Consider the following 17,782-nt stretch of genomic DNA (forward strand, 5'->3'; position numbering starts at 1 on the left):
ATATATATATATATATATAACTTCAAAATTATGATATTGTTATTTAACTATGTTTTTGTCCACAACTATAGGTTCTATTGCCAGGTATGGATGGAATTAAGGGACCAGTATTGTCTGGCACAGGCTTCTATATGAAAAGGGAATCACTATATGGAAATTACAAAATCAAAGGTATAGAACAAGATGATTTATTCATATATAGCCATATAGGTATTCATATAGTTTTTTGTTTTGATATTTGAATGTTAGACACTGACCATGAACTCCAACAATATTTTGGTACATCCAATGAGTTCATCAAGTCCTTAGAACAAAATTACACTCCTCATTTGGTGTCTGGTGACCATGCAAGTCCTGAAGAAGAGACTCTACTTTTGGCTTCTTGTAACTATGAAAATGGAACTAAATGGGGTAAAGAGGTAAGTAAAATTTAATCATGTTCCAAAGTTTCTGTTGCATTAACCTGCATTATACCAAACACAATGCATTGCAACTTTTTATGCATGCTTTCAGGTTGGCTTCTTGTATGGTACTGTATGTGGTGGCGGAGGATTATAGGGACAGGTTGGCTTCAAAGGATTCATATTGCATTGTAATGGTTGGAATTCAGTTTACTATGATCCACCTAAACCACAGTTCCTTGGCAATAGTATACGTTAGTAGGAAAACGAGTGGTACTTGAATGTGGTGTCTCATCGTCCCGGCCACCACTCGAATGATGGTGGGATGGTGATGAAAAAGAGATTGTTGACAATGAGAATACATCATTGTTGCAATCTATCTGAATCATGTCACCAAAATGAGTGCAGTCACTGTGATGTAGATTGTGGGTGTTGAAATATGAATTCTTCTATCATAAAAAATGAGTGCAGTCTAATGCGGTTTGTTACCAACTGATACATACATTCTTGTTATTGTGGTTAAGTGTGGTACCAAATTTCTAATAATTTGTTTGATTAATAGTAGATTATATTAGTTTTATCTTTCAAATTCCAGATCTTACCACCAACTCTAAACTATAGAAATTGGAATTCCAACTCTTCAAAATTCTTTGTCCGATCCAAATTACTTTAAGCAAAATGCAGTTATTTTGGCAACAGTTTTATAATTACAAAAAGCCTAATGCATTAGTTTTTCGGTTTTGCTGTAGTTAGCAAAACAGTAAATCAAATTTTTTGAGAACATCATATGCTAATCACATCCTACGTGAATGTTTAAGAAACAATTTCCTTAATTCAATTGAACTTGAAAATGTTTATGTCTTTCCCTTGCTATACAACTTTTGTGGCAATCTCATGGACAATTTTCTTTAATAAAAACACTCAAATTATCACAAAAAACATAGGTAAATATTATTTTGGTCAGTCAAATTTTTTACCTAGATCAATTTGATTCTTTATGAATTTGAAAAACTCAAAATAATGATTAAAGATTTTAAATGTGTATTAAATTAGTTTTTTCAGCATTTTTTTATAACTAATTTTTAGGACATTTTAATCTATACCATGAATTATTTTGATTCATATTTACATTGCTAATGATTACTTTAGATCTTTATTTTTTATAAGAATGAAATTGTTAGAAGTGAAAATTTCTAGTCTCCAAAAGTTACAATTCACTACAATGAAAACAAGAGAGAACAAGTAGATAGGGCCACACTTTGAATTTTCATATATGAGACAAAGCAAATAAACAGGCAACATATGTTTGTCCCTACTCTTATTCTTTTCATTATTAAAAATAAAAAACTGTTGTACCCACAATCATCATTAAATGTCTAACGTTACTATTTTCGAAAGTCTTCTAACCCAAACGGCTTTTAAACGTGTCAAATTTCTCTCTCACTCTCTGGCATGCAATGCCAGTCATTCATTGACTATCTACCTTTCTTCATTAAACCTTTCATTGTATTGTTTCTTCACTTTCCATCTTTTTCCACTAGAGATGGGTTGTTTTATTGCATGTTTTGGTTTAACCAACAAAAGAAAGCTTCGAAAGACACTCTACAATGTTTTAGATGGACACCAAGTAAGTATAATAACTCATTTTCATGATTTTCCATCATTTCATGGCTCTTGCATTGTTTTTATCTTATCATATCTCAGCTAATCCATGTTATTATCAGTTTACAAGAATTGTGTTATCTTTCATCTTGCAGAAATATGGAAACTATAAACTTGTTCCCATTACAGAAAATTCCATTGTCCCATATTCCTATATCAGGTTAGTACTTCTCTTATCTTTCCCCTTCATATTTTATATATGCTCAAACAAGTGAATCAAACAATATTACAATGTTCTATTATGTCAAATCCTTGACCTCTTAAATCACTCTTAATAATTTGGTCTATAGTTTATTTCCTTATTTATGTATTTATCTATTAGTTTATATAATATTTTACTTTTAGAGATAAAGATGGATGTAAAGAGAAGAATAGTGACAAAAGCAAGAAGAAAGTTTCCTTTAATTTGAATGTACAGATCTTTGAGCCAAACCCCTCTGATTATCAGCCATTGGATAATGAGGAAGAAACAAATGAAAACAACACTGCAGAACCTGAGGGAGAAGGATCTGCAGCCTTGACAATGAGATACCCATCTAATTATAGATATTATAACTGCACAAATGACTATGATGAGGAAGATGAAATAGTATTCGAGGAATCTGATATTGAGGACTATGATGATAACGATAACGATGAATTTGATGATGGGTATGAATGGGATGATGGTGGTGGTGGTGGTGGAAGTTTAGGGAATGATGAGGCTGAAGTAAATGATCAAAACACTAGTCAGAAAAAGTTGATATGCTACTCTTCTGTGGAAGAAGAGAGTATGAAGAATCAGATTTTACTTGCTCTAAATGATACTGAGCTGAAATCCAACACAAGTGGAAGAGACAGAGGCATGAACATGCATTCTGTTCTGATCCCTGTAGAAAATCTTACACAGTGGAAAGCAATCAAAGCTAAAGTTGCATCAAGTAAGCACAAAAGGAAGGAGAATGTTCAACCATTAGAGAAAAATACAAGCATGCCCTTAGTCTCTGAAGCAAGCTTAAGTTTCTCACCTTGCATATTAGAACCAAATGTTCTTCAGTCCAAGCCTTTACTGCAAGAAATTGCAGTTGATGCTAGTCTTTCAAACTGGTTGGTTTCTCCTAATTATGATTTCTCTCAGGCCACAATTCATTGTCATTGATATGGCCATAGTTGGTGAAGAATCACAAAAAATAGTACAATATAATACTACCAGCCTATTGCTGGAGACTGCTTTTAATGGAGACGGCGTCGAATTTTGATTCTTCTGATGATTCTTCATTCAGCGAAGCAATGAGTTGGGATGATTACATTGTATTTGTGTGTCTAATTCTTATCCTGAGTTTTATTTTGTCTTGTGAATGGTTGTATTGTGATGAATGGAGAGTTGACTTGTATCTGTGTATATGTTGCAACTATACCATTTGAGAATACACATTGTCTTCTCTTAATGATATTCAGCAAAACAATATTTGAATCTGTTAGGTGTGATTCTTGTGTAGACAATCTCTTTTGGGGGTAACCCCTCATCAATCCTTTTTGGGTGCGTATATGATTGCCCCTTCCAACAGGTATTGCTTACGAGAACAGAACTTATGACAGAAGCATAACCAAAGAATCAAAGATCCCTTTCAGCATTACTTCAGACTAAATTTGTTCCACATATTAATTGCAAAAGAAAAGGAAAATAAACCAAGGTCCTATTTTAATTGAAACATAATGGTTAAAGCAATCAAGTGCATTATTCTTAAAGAAACATTATATGTGACTAAGCACAAAAAAGCTCATTTACATTTAAGCCACGCAGCTATCAACACTGTTAAAATCTAAATCATATTACTAGAAGCAACGTGTGTACTTTGATCTTGGTAGAGAACTAAGATTGAAAATCCACCAAACAAAAGGAGCTACCTATCTTGTTCATTAGAGATTTGGTTCCTAATCAGAATAAAGATCAAATCATGAAGCATTATGCTAATTCATCATATTTACTCCAAGTTCAAGTTTCCCAAGCCAGCTTATCAATATGACCTCTACAAAATTGTACACAAACAAGAATCCTCATTGCCATTCTCTGAGTCACTTACATCACTGCACACACAATTGTGAGACCATATGTGAGATAATTCTGGCTATAATGCACATATAGGGTTCATTAACATAATAAATTTTGTCTATGCCAATCTTTTGAGCTTGTTTCACAATTAGGCAACAAAACTCCGATTATTATTTGTTTCTTCTGTTTTTTTGGTCCACTGGTATACTTAGGAGTATGGTTGACAAGATCTACTTAAGATATGAAGGAATAGATGAACACGTAAAACATGTGATTCTAACATAGATCTTAACATTCTATCAGCGATTTAAAATTTGTGACAAGGGATCAATAATTCCAATACTTAATCCTTCTCTTCCAGCATCTAACAACATGCATAGGTTAATCTTCATAAATGTTGGCACAAGGACCTTGACTTTATACAAAAATCTTGTCCAAAGTTGTCTCAATGCCAGAATAAGAGCTAAAATGCATTCATACGTATTCTGAGGTAAGATCTATCCAATGGAGACAAAGTCTTCTATGGTATTTTAAAAGTCTTAACTAATGCAAAAAAAGAAGTGTATTTTTCATTTTTTGCATTGTCATAAGTTCTAAGAAGCAAACTAGATGTGTTCAAACTTACTGGAACTCTCATGACAAAAGAAACTTCTAAGGTCCATTTGCGAGTTAGGTTTTGGGGAAGGAAGAGGAGAGACTTTAGAGTCGTAAAATATACTTGTAAGATGACTCTAAAACATTCATTTCTCCTTCAAAACCCAACTTGCAAATAGACCCTTAGTAAATGAGTGAAAATAGCACTCAAGTGAGTGAGGACAAAGAACAAAATATCCTCCACTTAAGAAGAATAGATGGCAAGTAGGGATAAAAAAGGAAAAGAAACCCCAAACTGCCTTCCAATCCTATTGAACATTTGTTAAAGAGAGGCCTCCAAAAGTAGCATTTGTAGATTACCACTAAGATGCCCTATAAACTGTCCTACCCAAAGCAAACTTGTTGGTAGGAAGTGTGAGGACAAGTTTTCAGGTCATACTAAAATTTCATATGAACTCTCTAAGCCAAGACATTATACAAAGACCAACGTGTATGTGTAAGGATAGCTTATAGCTCCAAAGAGAGACAATTTCAGACAAAGACAAGGAAGGCCATTAATTAATTTGAAACTGATTTTAGAGGTGGGAAAGGCAACAATCAAGTTAAAAAAGCTAAAGCAAAATGTTCATATCCTGGAAATTTATAAAACTGACAGAAAAGACCAAAATTAAAATTTCATATATGTATCACCTTATGATACCCTTACAATAAATTATAGGTAATTTGAAATCACAGATTGTCATCACAAAACAACAACTTCACGCTCTAAGAAGCACTAACTCCCTTAAACGAGAATCTTAGTTCAGAGTTCAGATAATGAACATGACAGTTTCTGCAGACTGAAACTTATTATTGCAAAAAGGTCCTTTGCAATTTCACCACTTGCACTAAATTAGCAAAAACAAAAGTATTTCAATTTTTCCCCTTTTTTCATCAACATACAACTGAACTTTAGAAAGAAAAGTAGAAAGTTTCAGTTATCGTTAACAAAAATAAAAATGTTACAAAAAAGACAAAACAAAACAAAAGAGAACAACAAATATCAAAATTTCCAATCAAACAATTACATAACTAATGCAATAGACCAAAATTTAGAGCACACAAGTTACCTTGGCTCGTATTCCAACACTTCAACAAGTTTGTTTCCATTTTTATCATTCCACTGCACTTTTTTCCTACGTGTCTTATGACCCTTGTCTGATTTTCTAGACATTCCTCCAATTCGGGGTGGCAACAGAGATTTGGAATCATCATCTTCACCATTGGTATGATCTTCAACTTTGCTAGCATCTAAAGAAGCCACAGCCATAGGCTTATTCACACTTCCATTAACATCTTTGGTGGACTCAGTATCCATCAACAATAACACACTTTCTTCAGTGGAAAACAATAAAAATGCAGGGGGGGAACATATACCGGAATTCAAGGAAATTTTGGATTTGGAAAGAAACCCATTTGACCCATTTGCATAAAAATCACATAACTCCTAAGTCTCACGAAATATGAAAACTTTGAAGGAACCGAAGAAAGAGGTCAAGCAGAAAAAAAAGGTAAAATGATAGTGCAAAAGCAGTGAGAGAATCTGAGTGTTAAGAAAGAGAAAAAAAGAAAAACTTGGTGGAGAAGTGATTGAAAATTTGATGGTTGGAAAGTGAGAATACTGGAGGAGCAGAATCACACAGTTCACCACGTTTAGTACAACCAACCAACACGTTTCAAAAGTACAAAAGAAGAACAAAAACAGAGATTAGTGAGAAATCACCAATTCACCGCACCCAAAGGTAGTATTCTCCACGTCCAAAAAAATGCTATCAATCACAAAAACAAAACTTTTATCTACTATCAGATATATTCTTTTATCCGTAAAAGAAAAAACAAGAACTTCCCTCTATGGTCTATAACAGAAAATCCTTCTTCCTATGGCAGTCTATTTAATTCAGAATCAATGGATACGCGACGTCACCTTGTAAATATATCTAGGTAGGCGCTGTAAATACTTAAATTAAGTTATTAAAGAAAACTCGATAAAACTCTTTTTTATCTTGTGGTCAGATCAATAAGACTGTAACACAATTTTTATATTGAAAGATATAACCTGATAAAACTATTTATTATAGGTTTTTTGACACTTTCTCATGTTGGGTCGTTCATTATTATTTCTGTTGCTAAGCATTTAGTTCTCATTCTCCTCCAACGTCATCATGCACTTCTTTGCCATTCAGGCTTTCTTTCTCTTCCATGGTTGGATTTTCTAATTGCACCAAACCAAGTTATGAACTGAAGCAAATCTGTCCATGACAATATAACTCATTCCCTTTCGGGACTAATCATATATTGTCATATGAATAAAATAAAAAAATTAGAAATAAAAGTGATATTCTGATTAATTTAAGATAAGACATTATTCAAAATATGAGATCTCTATCCAAGCACTTGACCCTCCGGTACTTAGTTGGGCAAGGAATTTGTTTTTTAATTTCTGATATTATTTAATTTAAAAATAAATTAAATTCTGAACTTTTGAATTTTTTATGTGCTACATGCAATTGTTGGAGAGAATCTCAATTTTGGTATAGTTTCTTGACATGTGTCATATTTCATTATTTTCTATAAAAATATTTTTAAAAATAAATAAAATAACACATATATCACATTTTTACAGGCTAGAGAAAATATGATATCTCAATAGATACATTATTCTCTCTAAAAGGAAATGTGTCTGTATTGTACATGATAACCCATCTATCCTCTAAGTCTAGTGGCTATCATTGTCAACAGTTGCTTATCTAAGTATCTAACTATTCGAATCTGGACACATTCAAGCACCACCATCTTTAAAATAGAACTTGCAACTTCAAATTCTTAAATTTAGGAAACAATAGTCAAATGGGATGAACATGATATTATTTTAGTTTTTCACCATTTTTCTAATAACGCCCATAATGACATTCAACTTTTCTAATTAAGGTTTATTTGCCAAGGCAATTATTTTTTGTGCCAACAAAAACTAATTCACATCATAAGGTCATATATATATATATATAGAAAAGGATATGTTTGTTTGATAGTGTAAGGGTTTGCTTATACTATCATTACATTATCTACTTTTTATTTTTAATCAACATTACATGAATATTAGAAAAACATGGTTAGGTGTGCTCTAGAGGCTAACTAAGATCAGATAATATATACTTCAGAACTAATTAATCATTGCAACTTATCCATCAATAAAAGTTAAGTTACATTAACACCAGATTTAAAATCACACTTACGAAAATGGATCAAATCTTTATCGACTAAATTTGTATGATATGCTAAAAGGTCATATTAACATGAGAATATTCAATTGACGCACCCATTTTTTGAAAATGGAAAGCCCGAAGATATTTGCCAAGGTTTATATGATTTTGGCCGACACAAGTATTTGTTTTCCAGCTAACAAAAACAATTGGTTGTGTGTCCTACAAACTCCGTGGATAGGAAGAAGTCTACCATCACACGATTATATGTATGCATCATTAATCACTAAACTGATTATAGAAAAGCAATTATATATGCATAAAAGTTCATGTTGCTATATTTATGTTCAATAAAAAAAAAATTTAATTTTGAGTTTGCTACCTTCCTAACTGTTAAGGATAGAGCACAATGCAAGCACAGGATTGAATCAATTGAGAACAAAAGAGAAGCAAGTAAAGGATAAAGAAAATAACACACAAGATTTAACGTGGAAAAACCCCTCAGTGTGAGAGGAAAAAAACCACGGGCGATCAAGAGCAAAATTCCACTATGTAAAAAAGAAGAGTACAAGAAATCCTCTTATAATGATGAGGACAAATGACAATATTTTTTCTCACAAATACTCTCTCAAATGGAACAAGAATTCTCACCAAGAATGCACTCACAATATATGTATAAATGAAAGAGACGTTGTGTCTTGTGAAAATGATTTTGAAGCTCTCTATACTTATAGGCAAGCAAAGTCTTGGTATCTTGGATTCCAAGCATTGGATGCTTGGAAACAAAGCCATAAAAGTGACATAAAATGCCCTTAAAGAGAGCCATAAAATTGTCATAAAATTCTTTTAAGGCATAGTAATGAGAGGCATCTAACAATCTCCACCTTGGCTCGAATTTGATAAGTTGCTCATCGCCAAATAATGCCCCGAAGGGCACTCAAGTGCTGTAGAGACCAACCAAGTCCAAGCAAAGTTGGAACTTGGTATTCGGAAGTGGCTTGGTAAGTATATCTGCTGGATTCTCTGATGTGTGAATCTTTTCCACCATAATTTCACCAATAGCAACAATATCTCGGATAAAGTGACGTTTTATATCAATGTGTTTGGTCTTGTCATGATAACGATTATTCCTGGTCAAATGAATAGCACTTTGACTATCACAAAACACTGTAAGAACACCCTGTATTAGACCAAGTTCATTTACCAAACCTCGGAGCCAAATAGCCTCCTTCACACCCTCCGTTGCTGAAATATATTCTGCTTCAGTCGTAGACAATGCAGCAATGGACTGAAGAGTAGCTTTCCAGCTAATAGCACTATTACAGAGAGTAAAGATGTAACCAGAAAGAGACCTCCTTCTGTCAATATCACCACCATAATCCGAATCAACATAACCTACAACGTCATCAGTTGTAGCCTTGTTTCTGTCAAATACCAAGCCAATACCAGAAGTACCTTTTAGATACCGAAAAATCCATTTTACAGCACTCCAATGATCCTTTCCAGGATTATGCATATATCGACTTACCATGCTAACAGCATATGCTAAATCAGGTCTAGTGCACACCATAGCATACATAAGACTACCAACTGCACTAGCATAAGGAATATGTGACATACGCTCCATCTCTTCCTCTGTATGTGGGCAAAGATCTAAAGATAACTTGAAATGTGCAGCAAGTGGAGTAGAAACAGGTTTACAATTATTCATATTAAACCTTTCAAGCACTCTTTCAATATATTTCTCTTGGGATAAAAACAATTTACCAGCTTGACGATCCCTGTGAATCTCCATACCAAGAATTTTCTTGGCTGCACCTAATTCTTTCATCTCAAACTCATTATTGAGTTGAATTTTCAATTTCCGGATCAAAGACTTGTCACGTGAAGCAATTAGCATATCATCAACATACAGTAACAAGTATATGAATGATTCATTTGGAAATTTCTGGAAATAAATACAGTCATCAAATTGACTCCTGCAATAACCTTGCCCAATCATAAAAGAATCAAACCTCATGTACCATTGTCTGGGAGCTTGCTTAAGGCCATATAATGATTTCTTCAATCGACAGACAAGATGCTCCTTATCAGGAACAATAAATCCTTCAGGTTGTTCCATGTAAATTTCTTCTTCCAGCTCTCCATGTAGAAAAGCTGTCTTTACATCAAGTTGCTCCAACTCCAAATCAAATAAAGCAACAAAAGCAAGCAAAACACGTATAGAAGTATGACGAACAACAGGTGAGAATATCTCATTAAAGTCAATACCTTCCTTTTGATTAAAACCTTTAACAACTAGTCGTGCTTTGCATCTTGGATCTTCAACCCCGGGAATACCGTCTTTCTTCTTATAGATCCATTTACATCGTAATGGTCGTTTGCCTTCGGGAAGCTCTGTCAAAGCCCAAGTACCATTCTTATGAAGACTTTCAATCTCTTCATTCATAGCCACTAGCCACTGTGACGAATCAACACAAGAAACAGCTTCTGTATAGCTGGCAGGTTCAACATCATCATTTACCTCTTGTGCAACTGACAATGCATAAGCAATTAAATTATCACCATCAGTGTATCTAGCTGGCCTTTTAATTAGTCTTCTGGTTCTGTCTCGAGCAATACAATAATCATCTTCTTGCTGATGAATAGGAGAAGTTGTACTGTCATCACAATCAACATAATGATCATCAATGCTAGATTGATTTGTAGAGGAAGATGGAACATCAACATTAGGAACTGTAGGTTTCACTATCAACTCCACCTTCTCGCTAGTACCCTGCAGATTACCTGTACTAGTAGAAGAAGACACAATAGATTGTTTTCCAGAAGATAAAAATGCATCCTCATTAAAAGTCACATCTCTGCTAAGAATTAATTTCCGTGACTTTGCATCAGAATACCATAAGCGATATCCTTTAGACTCAGATGCATAACCAAGAAATATGCACTCAACAGCTCTTGGAGCTAATTTACCATCATTAACATGTGCATAAGCAGGACATCCAAAGATTCTTAAGTTAGAATAATCAACAGGATTACCTGACCAAATTTCTTCTGGGATTTTGAAATCAAGTGCTGAATGTGGAGAACGATTAACCAGGTAACAAGCAGTAGATGCTGCTTCAGCCCAAAATTCACGCCGATGCCATAACCCAGCATTTGAGAGCATACAACGAACTCTCTCAAGTAGAGTCCTGTTCATCCGTTCTGCAACACCATTTTGTTGAGGATTTCTTGGAATAGTTTTGTGTCTAGCAATACCATTTTTTGTGCAGAACTCATTAAAATCACCATTGCAGAACTCTAATCCATTGTCTGTTCTAAGCTTCTTCACTTTCTTCTCTGTCTGGGTTTCAACAAGAGTTTTCCACTTCTTAAAATTGGAGAAAGTCACATTTTTATGCTGCAGAAAATAAACCCAAACTTTGAGAGAAAAATCATCAATGATGGTCATCATATTGCGACATCCTCCATGAGAATGAAATTTAGAAGGCCCCCAAAGGTCAGAATGAATATAATCAAGAATACCTTTGGTACGGTGAGTTGCAGTGGAGAAACTAACCTTTTTCTGTTTCCCAAAAACACAATGTTTACAAAAATCCAATTTACCAATGCCATGTTTACCAAGATGACCTTGTTTGCTTAGAAGGTGCATACCTTTTTCACTCATATGGCCCAGGCGCATGTGCCATAATTTGGTAATGTCATTATCATGCATTGAAGAAGATACAGCTGTTGAACCTGTCACAACAGAACCTTGCAAGACATATAAACTACCAATCCGGTTAGCTTTCAATAATACCATAGCACCTTTCAATACCTTTAGAACTCCACCTTCAGCTGAATACCTACACCCGAGAGACTCTAGGGTGCCAAGAGAAATTAAGTTCCGCTTCAAATCTGGAATATAGCGGACATTAGCCAAGGTTCTGACAACACCGTCATGAGCCTTGATCTGAATAGTACCTATTCCTGCAACTTTGCATTGGGTATCATTGCCCATCAAAACAACACCACTGTCAACATGTTCAAAAGTGGTGAATAAGTCCTTATAAGGACACATATGAAAAGTACATCCAGAATCAAGAATCCATTCTGTTTTACTCCTATTATTATAAGAGACAACAGATAAAAGAATATCACCGTCAGAATTGGCTTCAATATTAGCAGCTTCAGAGGATTGTTGAAATTTTCCCTTATCTTGTTTTTCTTGTTTTTTCTTTAAGATAAAACAATCAGGAATGTCATGCCCCGGTTTCTTGCAATAGCGACAAGTTTTGTTGGATTTGCGACCTCTGGATTTGGATCTGAACTTTTTATAATTGGTACTCCCTTTTTCTTGAGTTCTACCTCGAACACTTAAGCCCTCACCCTTGTCCACAGAATTAACTTCAAGATCAAATTTTTCTTTGGACAATAAATTAGATTTAACATCTTCAAAGGATAAGGTATCATTATTTCCATACAACATGATTTCTTTGAAGTGCTTATAGGTAGAAGGTAAAGAGACAACCAACAAAACAGCTTTGTCTTCATCTTCAATATTAATATCAATATTTTGCATATCCATAATAATAGAATTAAACTCATCAAGATGAGTTTGAATAGGAGTACCTTCAACCATACGAATGGTGTATAACCGTTCTTTGAGACGAAGCTTGTTTGCGAGGCTCTTGGTCATGTATAAAGTTTCTAACTTCAGCCACAAAGCCGCAGCGGTTTCTTCATTGGCAACCTCACGAAGAACCTCCTTCGACAAACAAAGTTGAATTGTTGAAAGCGCCTTTTCATCCAACTCGTCCCATTGATCATCGGTCATGGAAACTGGTTTCTTTGACTTCCCATCTAAAGCTTTCTTTAATCCGCTCTGGATAAGAACGGCCCTCATTTGGACTCGCCAAATAGAAAAGCTAATTTTTCCATCAAACTTCTCAATGTCAAATTTTGCAGACATTTTGAAATTCTCAATTTAGTAAGAGCTCTGATTCCACTTGTTAAGGTTAGAGCACAATGCGGAAGCACATGATTGAATCAATTGAGAACAAAAGAGAAGCAAGTAAAGGATAAAGAAAATAACACACAAGATTTAACGTGGAAAAACCCCTCAGTGTGAGAGGAAAAAAACCACGGGCGATCAAGAGCAAAATTCCACTATGTAAAAAAGAAGAGTACAAGAAATCCTCTTATAATGATGAGGACAAATGACAATATTTTTTCTCACAAATACTCTCTCAAATGGAACAAGAATTCTCACCAAGAATGCACTCACAATATATGTGTAAATGAAAGAGATATTGTGTGTTGTGAAGATGATTTTGAAGCTCTCTATATGTGTCCTTTTATAGGCAAGAAAAGTTTGGTATCTTGGATATGAAGCATTGGATGCTTGGAAACAAAGCCATAAAAGTGACATAAAATACCCTTAAAGAGAGTCATAAAATAGTCATAAGATTCTTTTAAGGCATAGTAATAAGAGGCATCTAACACTAACTTTCCACGTGGTTTGCCTAAGTTATTGTCATGTTCTTTAATATTTTTGTAATTACATTATTTTTTTTCTTTTGTTTTTTTAATACTTATGCATAAAGTTCTTTGTGGCTAAGTTGATGGTTTGAATTTTATGTGGATGAACTTTATTTGCAATATGGAGATTCAAATTTGAACAAGGACAATCGGGTTTCACTATGTCATTTTATATTTGTCATTAATTAGTCAGAAAATTTGACTTTTTTTATTATCTCTTAAGCATGATTTTGTGCTAACCCCTTAATTAACAAGTTTAAAGGTTAAATAAGGTACATTTTTTTTATGAAAAGGATACAGTTTTCTTTTTGTATTGTAGCAAAAAACACCAGAAACATGACAAATCCTCTTTCACATGGAGCTGAAGTTAATGAGTAGAGATATATAAATAATTTTATTATAACATTTGATATAAAAAGTGTGGATATAATGGATTTTACAAGTTTATAAAATTTCTACGAAAATATGAGAGTTGATTAAATATGTAACTATCTATCATAAAAGTCTGACTATTTCATCATGTGATGTGATCAAAGTTGCAATACTATTATAAGTTATTATTAACAAAAGTTTAAGCTATCAATTGAAGAAAAATGAAGTAGATTGAATTTATTATATCAACATATGTTCAATTTAATACGTAGAACATGAGAAAGAAATCTACAGAGTTCAATCAAGCAATTAAACAATTAAATGCATCACCTCCTAAGTGACACAATATGCACACTAAAAATTTTGCATGTATGCCACGTTTCATATATAGACTTTGCTGTCTCTTCCTACTTTGTCCATCTAATTCTCTCAAAAAATTTATTCTTCTTACTTCTTCTATCTAGAATCACACTTATCACCATCAAATTATACTTGTTGTTTTTCGTATAAGTAATGGTGTTCCTCTATAAAAGCAGAGGAAGTAGAAGTTGAATAGAAAAACTTGGAATATTGGTGAATATATCAAAATGGCTGCAGAGATTGAGAGAGAGTCATTGATAACTGAGGCTCATAATGCACCTGTTACTGCTCAAAGAAGGGTTAGAGATGACTTGGAAAACACTCTTCCTAAGCCATGTGAGTTTCAACTTATTTTCTTCAATTTTGTTCACTCATAATAAGGTTAAAACAAAATTGAAAAAAGAAGAATAAAAGAGAGATGAGAATTAAGATTATATTTGAATGGATAACAAAATGATAATATGGTTATATTCCTTGAATTGTATGAAATAGGGCGAAATAGAAGGAGATTTAATCATTTCATTCTAATATTTTCTGTTGACATGAGGTATGACTTGTTTTCTTAAAAAACAATTACTATATATTTTGAACACAAAGCAGAAATTTTCACCAAATGGATAGTTAAAAAAATATGGATTGAAATATCATCTTATTGGTGGTCGGTCTAATGGTGTAACCTTAAGGTTTTGATTCTGTGTGATACTTGCTGGGAGGAATAGCCGAGATTAGTTTCTTAACCCGGATGTACTAATCATTTGTTTTTTCATGTGATACTTGGTCAGACATGCCTAGAGCATTGACAGCTCCGGATACTAGCCATCCATATGGAACACTAGGCCACAAGCACTACAACATGACTGTTCTTCAGCAGCATTGTGCTTTTTTTGATCAAGATGATAATGGAATTGTTTACCCTTGGGAAACTTACATAGGTTTGAGTTTTTATTTCCAACAACTTCCTCAGTCTTTATATATTATCTTATCCAAATTTCTTCCAAAAATATAATTAGTTCATTACTCACCTTATCACATTCTCAGGGATGCGTGCTCTTGGATTTAATATCATTGCATCTACTATTATGGCTATTGGTATCAATCTTTCATTGAGTTATCCTACTCAGCCTGTGAGTCATTCTTTTCTTTTCCTAATCAAAACAAGGAAGAAAAATGGTGCTATGTACATTCTCTTCGGAATTCAAGTATATTAACCCATAAATATAGAGATTATTTTTAAGATTTGAACTTTAAGTTTTCTATGTTTTCTTTTTATCCTTTAATAAATTCACTAGGATCTTGGAAATGCAAAATTCAATCATATTCCCTCTGAGGAATTAGGTAAATTGGCAGATAGCACAAATGTCATCGTGGTATTGCCCCCTCAGTGTTCTTCATTTTCAGGGTGATTTTAAGTTATTAAAAGTCATATTATAAAAATAAGCAATAAAAATTACAGATAATAAATACACATGATTAAAATAATCTAATGATTAAAGCTCAATTCTCCACACTAGTCCTTAATTTTGTTTATCATGTATGTATCTTTCATCCCCTAAACTCTATTTACCGGAAAAAAGACATTAAATAAAATCAGCTTTTGTTAAGTATAGCATTTAGCTTAAAATTATAATTTTACAGAGTTGGTTTCCTTCTCTCCTCTTTCCAATCTACATACGAAATGTGCACAGAATAAAGCATGGAAGTGATTCTGGAGCTTATGATACAGAAGGACGGTAAGTAATGCTAGTGAATAAATATATATATTACAACAAAATCTTGGGACATTTTTCTCTTTGATGAAATGAAAATATATGCAGTTATGTACCAGCAAGTGTTGAGAACATGTTTAGCAAATATGCTCATACAGTACCTGATAAGCTCACACTTAGAGAGATTTGGGAAATGACTGAGGGAAACAGAAATGCATTTGACCCATTTGGCTGGTGAATTTTTAGTATAAGTTTTACATTTTTTTCTAATTTATCTATATTCTTAATTTATGAAATAGTGATATATGTTATGGAATGTTATGTGGTTATAGGGCTGCAGCTAAATTTGAATGGGGGGTTTTGTACATTCTGGCTAGGGATGAAGAAGGTTTTCTTTCTAAAGAAGCTGTGAGAAGATGCTTTGATGGGAGTTTATTTGAATATTGTGCTAAAATACATGCTGGTAAACATGATGATGCCAAGATGAGTTGAATCATGTCATGTATGTGTGGTTTTGATAAATTATTGTAATGTAATAATGTAATCATGGAGAAAAAACTTATTAGGTATGTAATAAAAGTGTTTTAATAATGCAATAGCAGCATGTCACTATTGTGGAAAAGAATCTTCTTCGACACGCAGGAGAGGCAAATTATTGTTTTCGGCCATATATTGAAGAGTAAAAGATTTACATTATATATAAAGGATGAAAGTCTTAAATCATAATGTATTTTATGTTATTTTTCATACATTTGTCTTAGGACAGTGTATAAGTTATCTCCTTCTTCAACTAATTATTATATATGTTGTATTTTTGTAGAAAATGTTAAATAGAATGATATAAATTATATTATTTATTCTCTCATATTTAGTTCTCTTAAGTTTTCATTCATATGTGAAATGTCTAATATTGTGCAATAATTATTTTATGTGATCAAGAGGCACAAAATAAAATGGTTGCCTTACACACTTCCACTTCTAGTCTCCTAATTTTACAAGTATTTACGCATTAGGTATAGATTATCTTGAGAATTAAGATTGCAATGTGTTTAGTGTTTATGTCTTGTGGCCTTACTTGAAAATTGAATATAATTTAATTTATCTTTTAGGTAAGATAGAAAAATTATTTTTTATATAGTAAATTATTGAAAAGGATGTGAGATTATTTGTTTAAATTATAATTATGAAATAGTGATATATATCATGAAACTTCTACTTTTGACTTATATTTATAAAGAAAACTGAGTTTATAATTTTATTTGACATTTTAAAAATAAGCGGTATGAGAAGGACGATGAGTATAGAAACAATTTTTCTACTGTATGCCATGTCCAATGTCCACAACTTAGGATTGTGCAAAAAGAAAATAATATAGAGAAACTATGTCTATTGAGAGAAAAAATCAGGAATGGAGAATACTAATTCCTTTAGGGCATTGGTTGATGAATAGTGAGAGTCATTTTATCTCGGAAAATGATGAAAGTAAGACATCACAACTGGTAAATTCAGATCACTAATACAAATTTTTATCTATAATAATAACCAATATAATTATGATACTTAATTACTAAAAATACTCTTCAAAACAATTTATTTATTTATGAGTTTAAAATTGAAGAATTTAGTAACATAATTAAACAAATAACATTTTCTGGATAAAGTCCAATAAATAAATAACTTTATATAGGTTATATCTTTTTTTTAAGATTGATGGTCTAATTAAATCACTCTTGATGAACTAATTTCTTCTAATGAGATAAAATCCTACTTGATTTTAATGAAGTCAATCCTTCACATTTAGCATTTATCTTATATGACCATGGATCAATTCTTACATATATATATATATATATATATATACATAAAGGTCTTTTTTCTCATAGGTATCTTCAC

General features: G+C 32.9%; 3 protein-coding genes and 1 pseudogene across 3 annotated transcripts; 3 read left to right on the forward strand and 1 right to left on the reverse strand.

Moving 5' to 3' along the window:
- LOC109335461 overlaps positions 1-660 on the forward strand; it is a 3,378-nt pseudogene extending 2,718 nt beyond the window's left edge.
- LOC109335142 lies at positions 1,781-3,493 on the forward strand. Its single transcript, XM_019571227.1, has 3 exons — positions 1,781-2,028; positions 2,159-2,223; positions 2,409-3,493. Exons 1-3 carry the CDS (start codon positions 1,945-1,947, stop codon positions 3,199-3,201), a joined length of 942 nt encoding a protein of 313 aa, XP_019426772.1. The 5' UTR covers positions 1,781-1,944; the 3' UTR covers positions 3,202-3,493.
- Positions 3,564-6,695, reverse strand: LOC109335143. Its single transcript, XM_019571229.1, has 2 exons — positions 5,799-6,695; positions 3,564-4,130 (listed from the first exon to the last, which is right to left on the reverse strand). The coding sequence occupies exons 1-2, from the start codon at positions 6,044-6,046 to the stop codon at positions 4,073-4,075; spliced, it is 306 nt and encodes a 101-aa protein (XP_019426774.1). The 5' UTR covers positions 6,047-6,695; the 3' UTR covers positions 3,564-4,072.
- LOC109335362 (peroxygenase 1-like) lies at positions 14,294-16,513 on the forward strand. The gene is made up of 6 exons (XM_019571504.1): positions 14,294-14,519; positions 14,966-15,115; positions 15,222-15,307; positions 15,819-15,913; positions 15,998-16,123; positions 16,222-16,513. The coding sequence occupies exons 1-6, from the start codon at positions 14,411-14,413 to the stop codon at positions 16,379-16,381; spliced, it is 726 nt and encodes a 241-aa protein (XP_019427049.1). The 5' UTR covers positions 14,294-14,410; the 3' UTR covers positions 16,382-16,513.

This window comes from Lupinus angustifolius, chromosome LG20 (genome assembly GCF_001865875.1).
Source record: "Lupinus angustifolius cultivar Tanjil chromosome LG20, LupAngTanjil_v1.0, whole genome shotgun sequence".
NCBI lineage: Eukaryota > Viridiplantae > Streptophyta > Magnoliopsida > Fabales > Fabaceae > Lupinus > Lupinus angustifolius.

Excerpts from the sequence above, each read along its gene's own strand:
- LOC109335142 (XM_019571227.1), top strand. The coding sequence starts at position 1,945 with ATGGGTTGTTTTATTGCATGTTTTGGTTTAACCAACAAAAGAAAGCTT. Across the intron at positions 2,029-2,158 it reads ATGTTTTAGATGGACACCAA|AAATATGGAAACTATAAACT; the intron begins GTAAGTATAATA and ends TTCATCTTGCAG. Across the intron at positions 2,224-2,408 it reads GTCCCATATTCCTATATCAG|AGATAAAGATGGATGTAAAG; the intron begins GTTAGTACTTCT and ends TTTTACTTTTAG.
- LOC109335143 (XM_019571229.1), bottom strand. The coding sequence starts at position 6,046 with ATGGATACTGAGTCCACCAAAGATGTTAATGGAAGTGTGAATAAGCCT. Across the intron at positions 4,131-5,798 it reads GTGTTGGAATACGAGCCAAG|TGATGTAAGTGACTCAGAGA; the intron begins GTAACTTGTGTG and ends TTGTGTGTGCAG.
- LOC109335362 (XM_019571504.1), top strand. The coding sequence starts at position 14,411 with ATGGCTGCAGAGATTGAGAGAGAGTCATTGATAACTGAGGCTCATAAT. Across the intron at positions 15,308-15,818 it reads TGAGTTATCCTACTCAGCCT|AGTTGGTTTCCTTCTCTCCT; the intron begins GTGAGTCATTCT and ends ATAATTTTACAG. Across the intron at positions 16,124-16,221 it reads GCATTTGACCCATTTGGCTG|GGCTGCAGCTAAATTTGAAT; the intron begins GTGAATTTTTAG and ends ATGTGGTTATAG.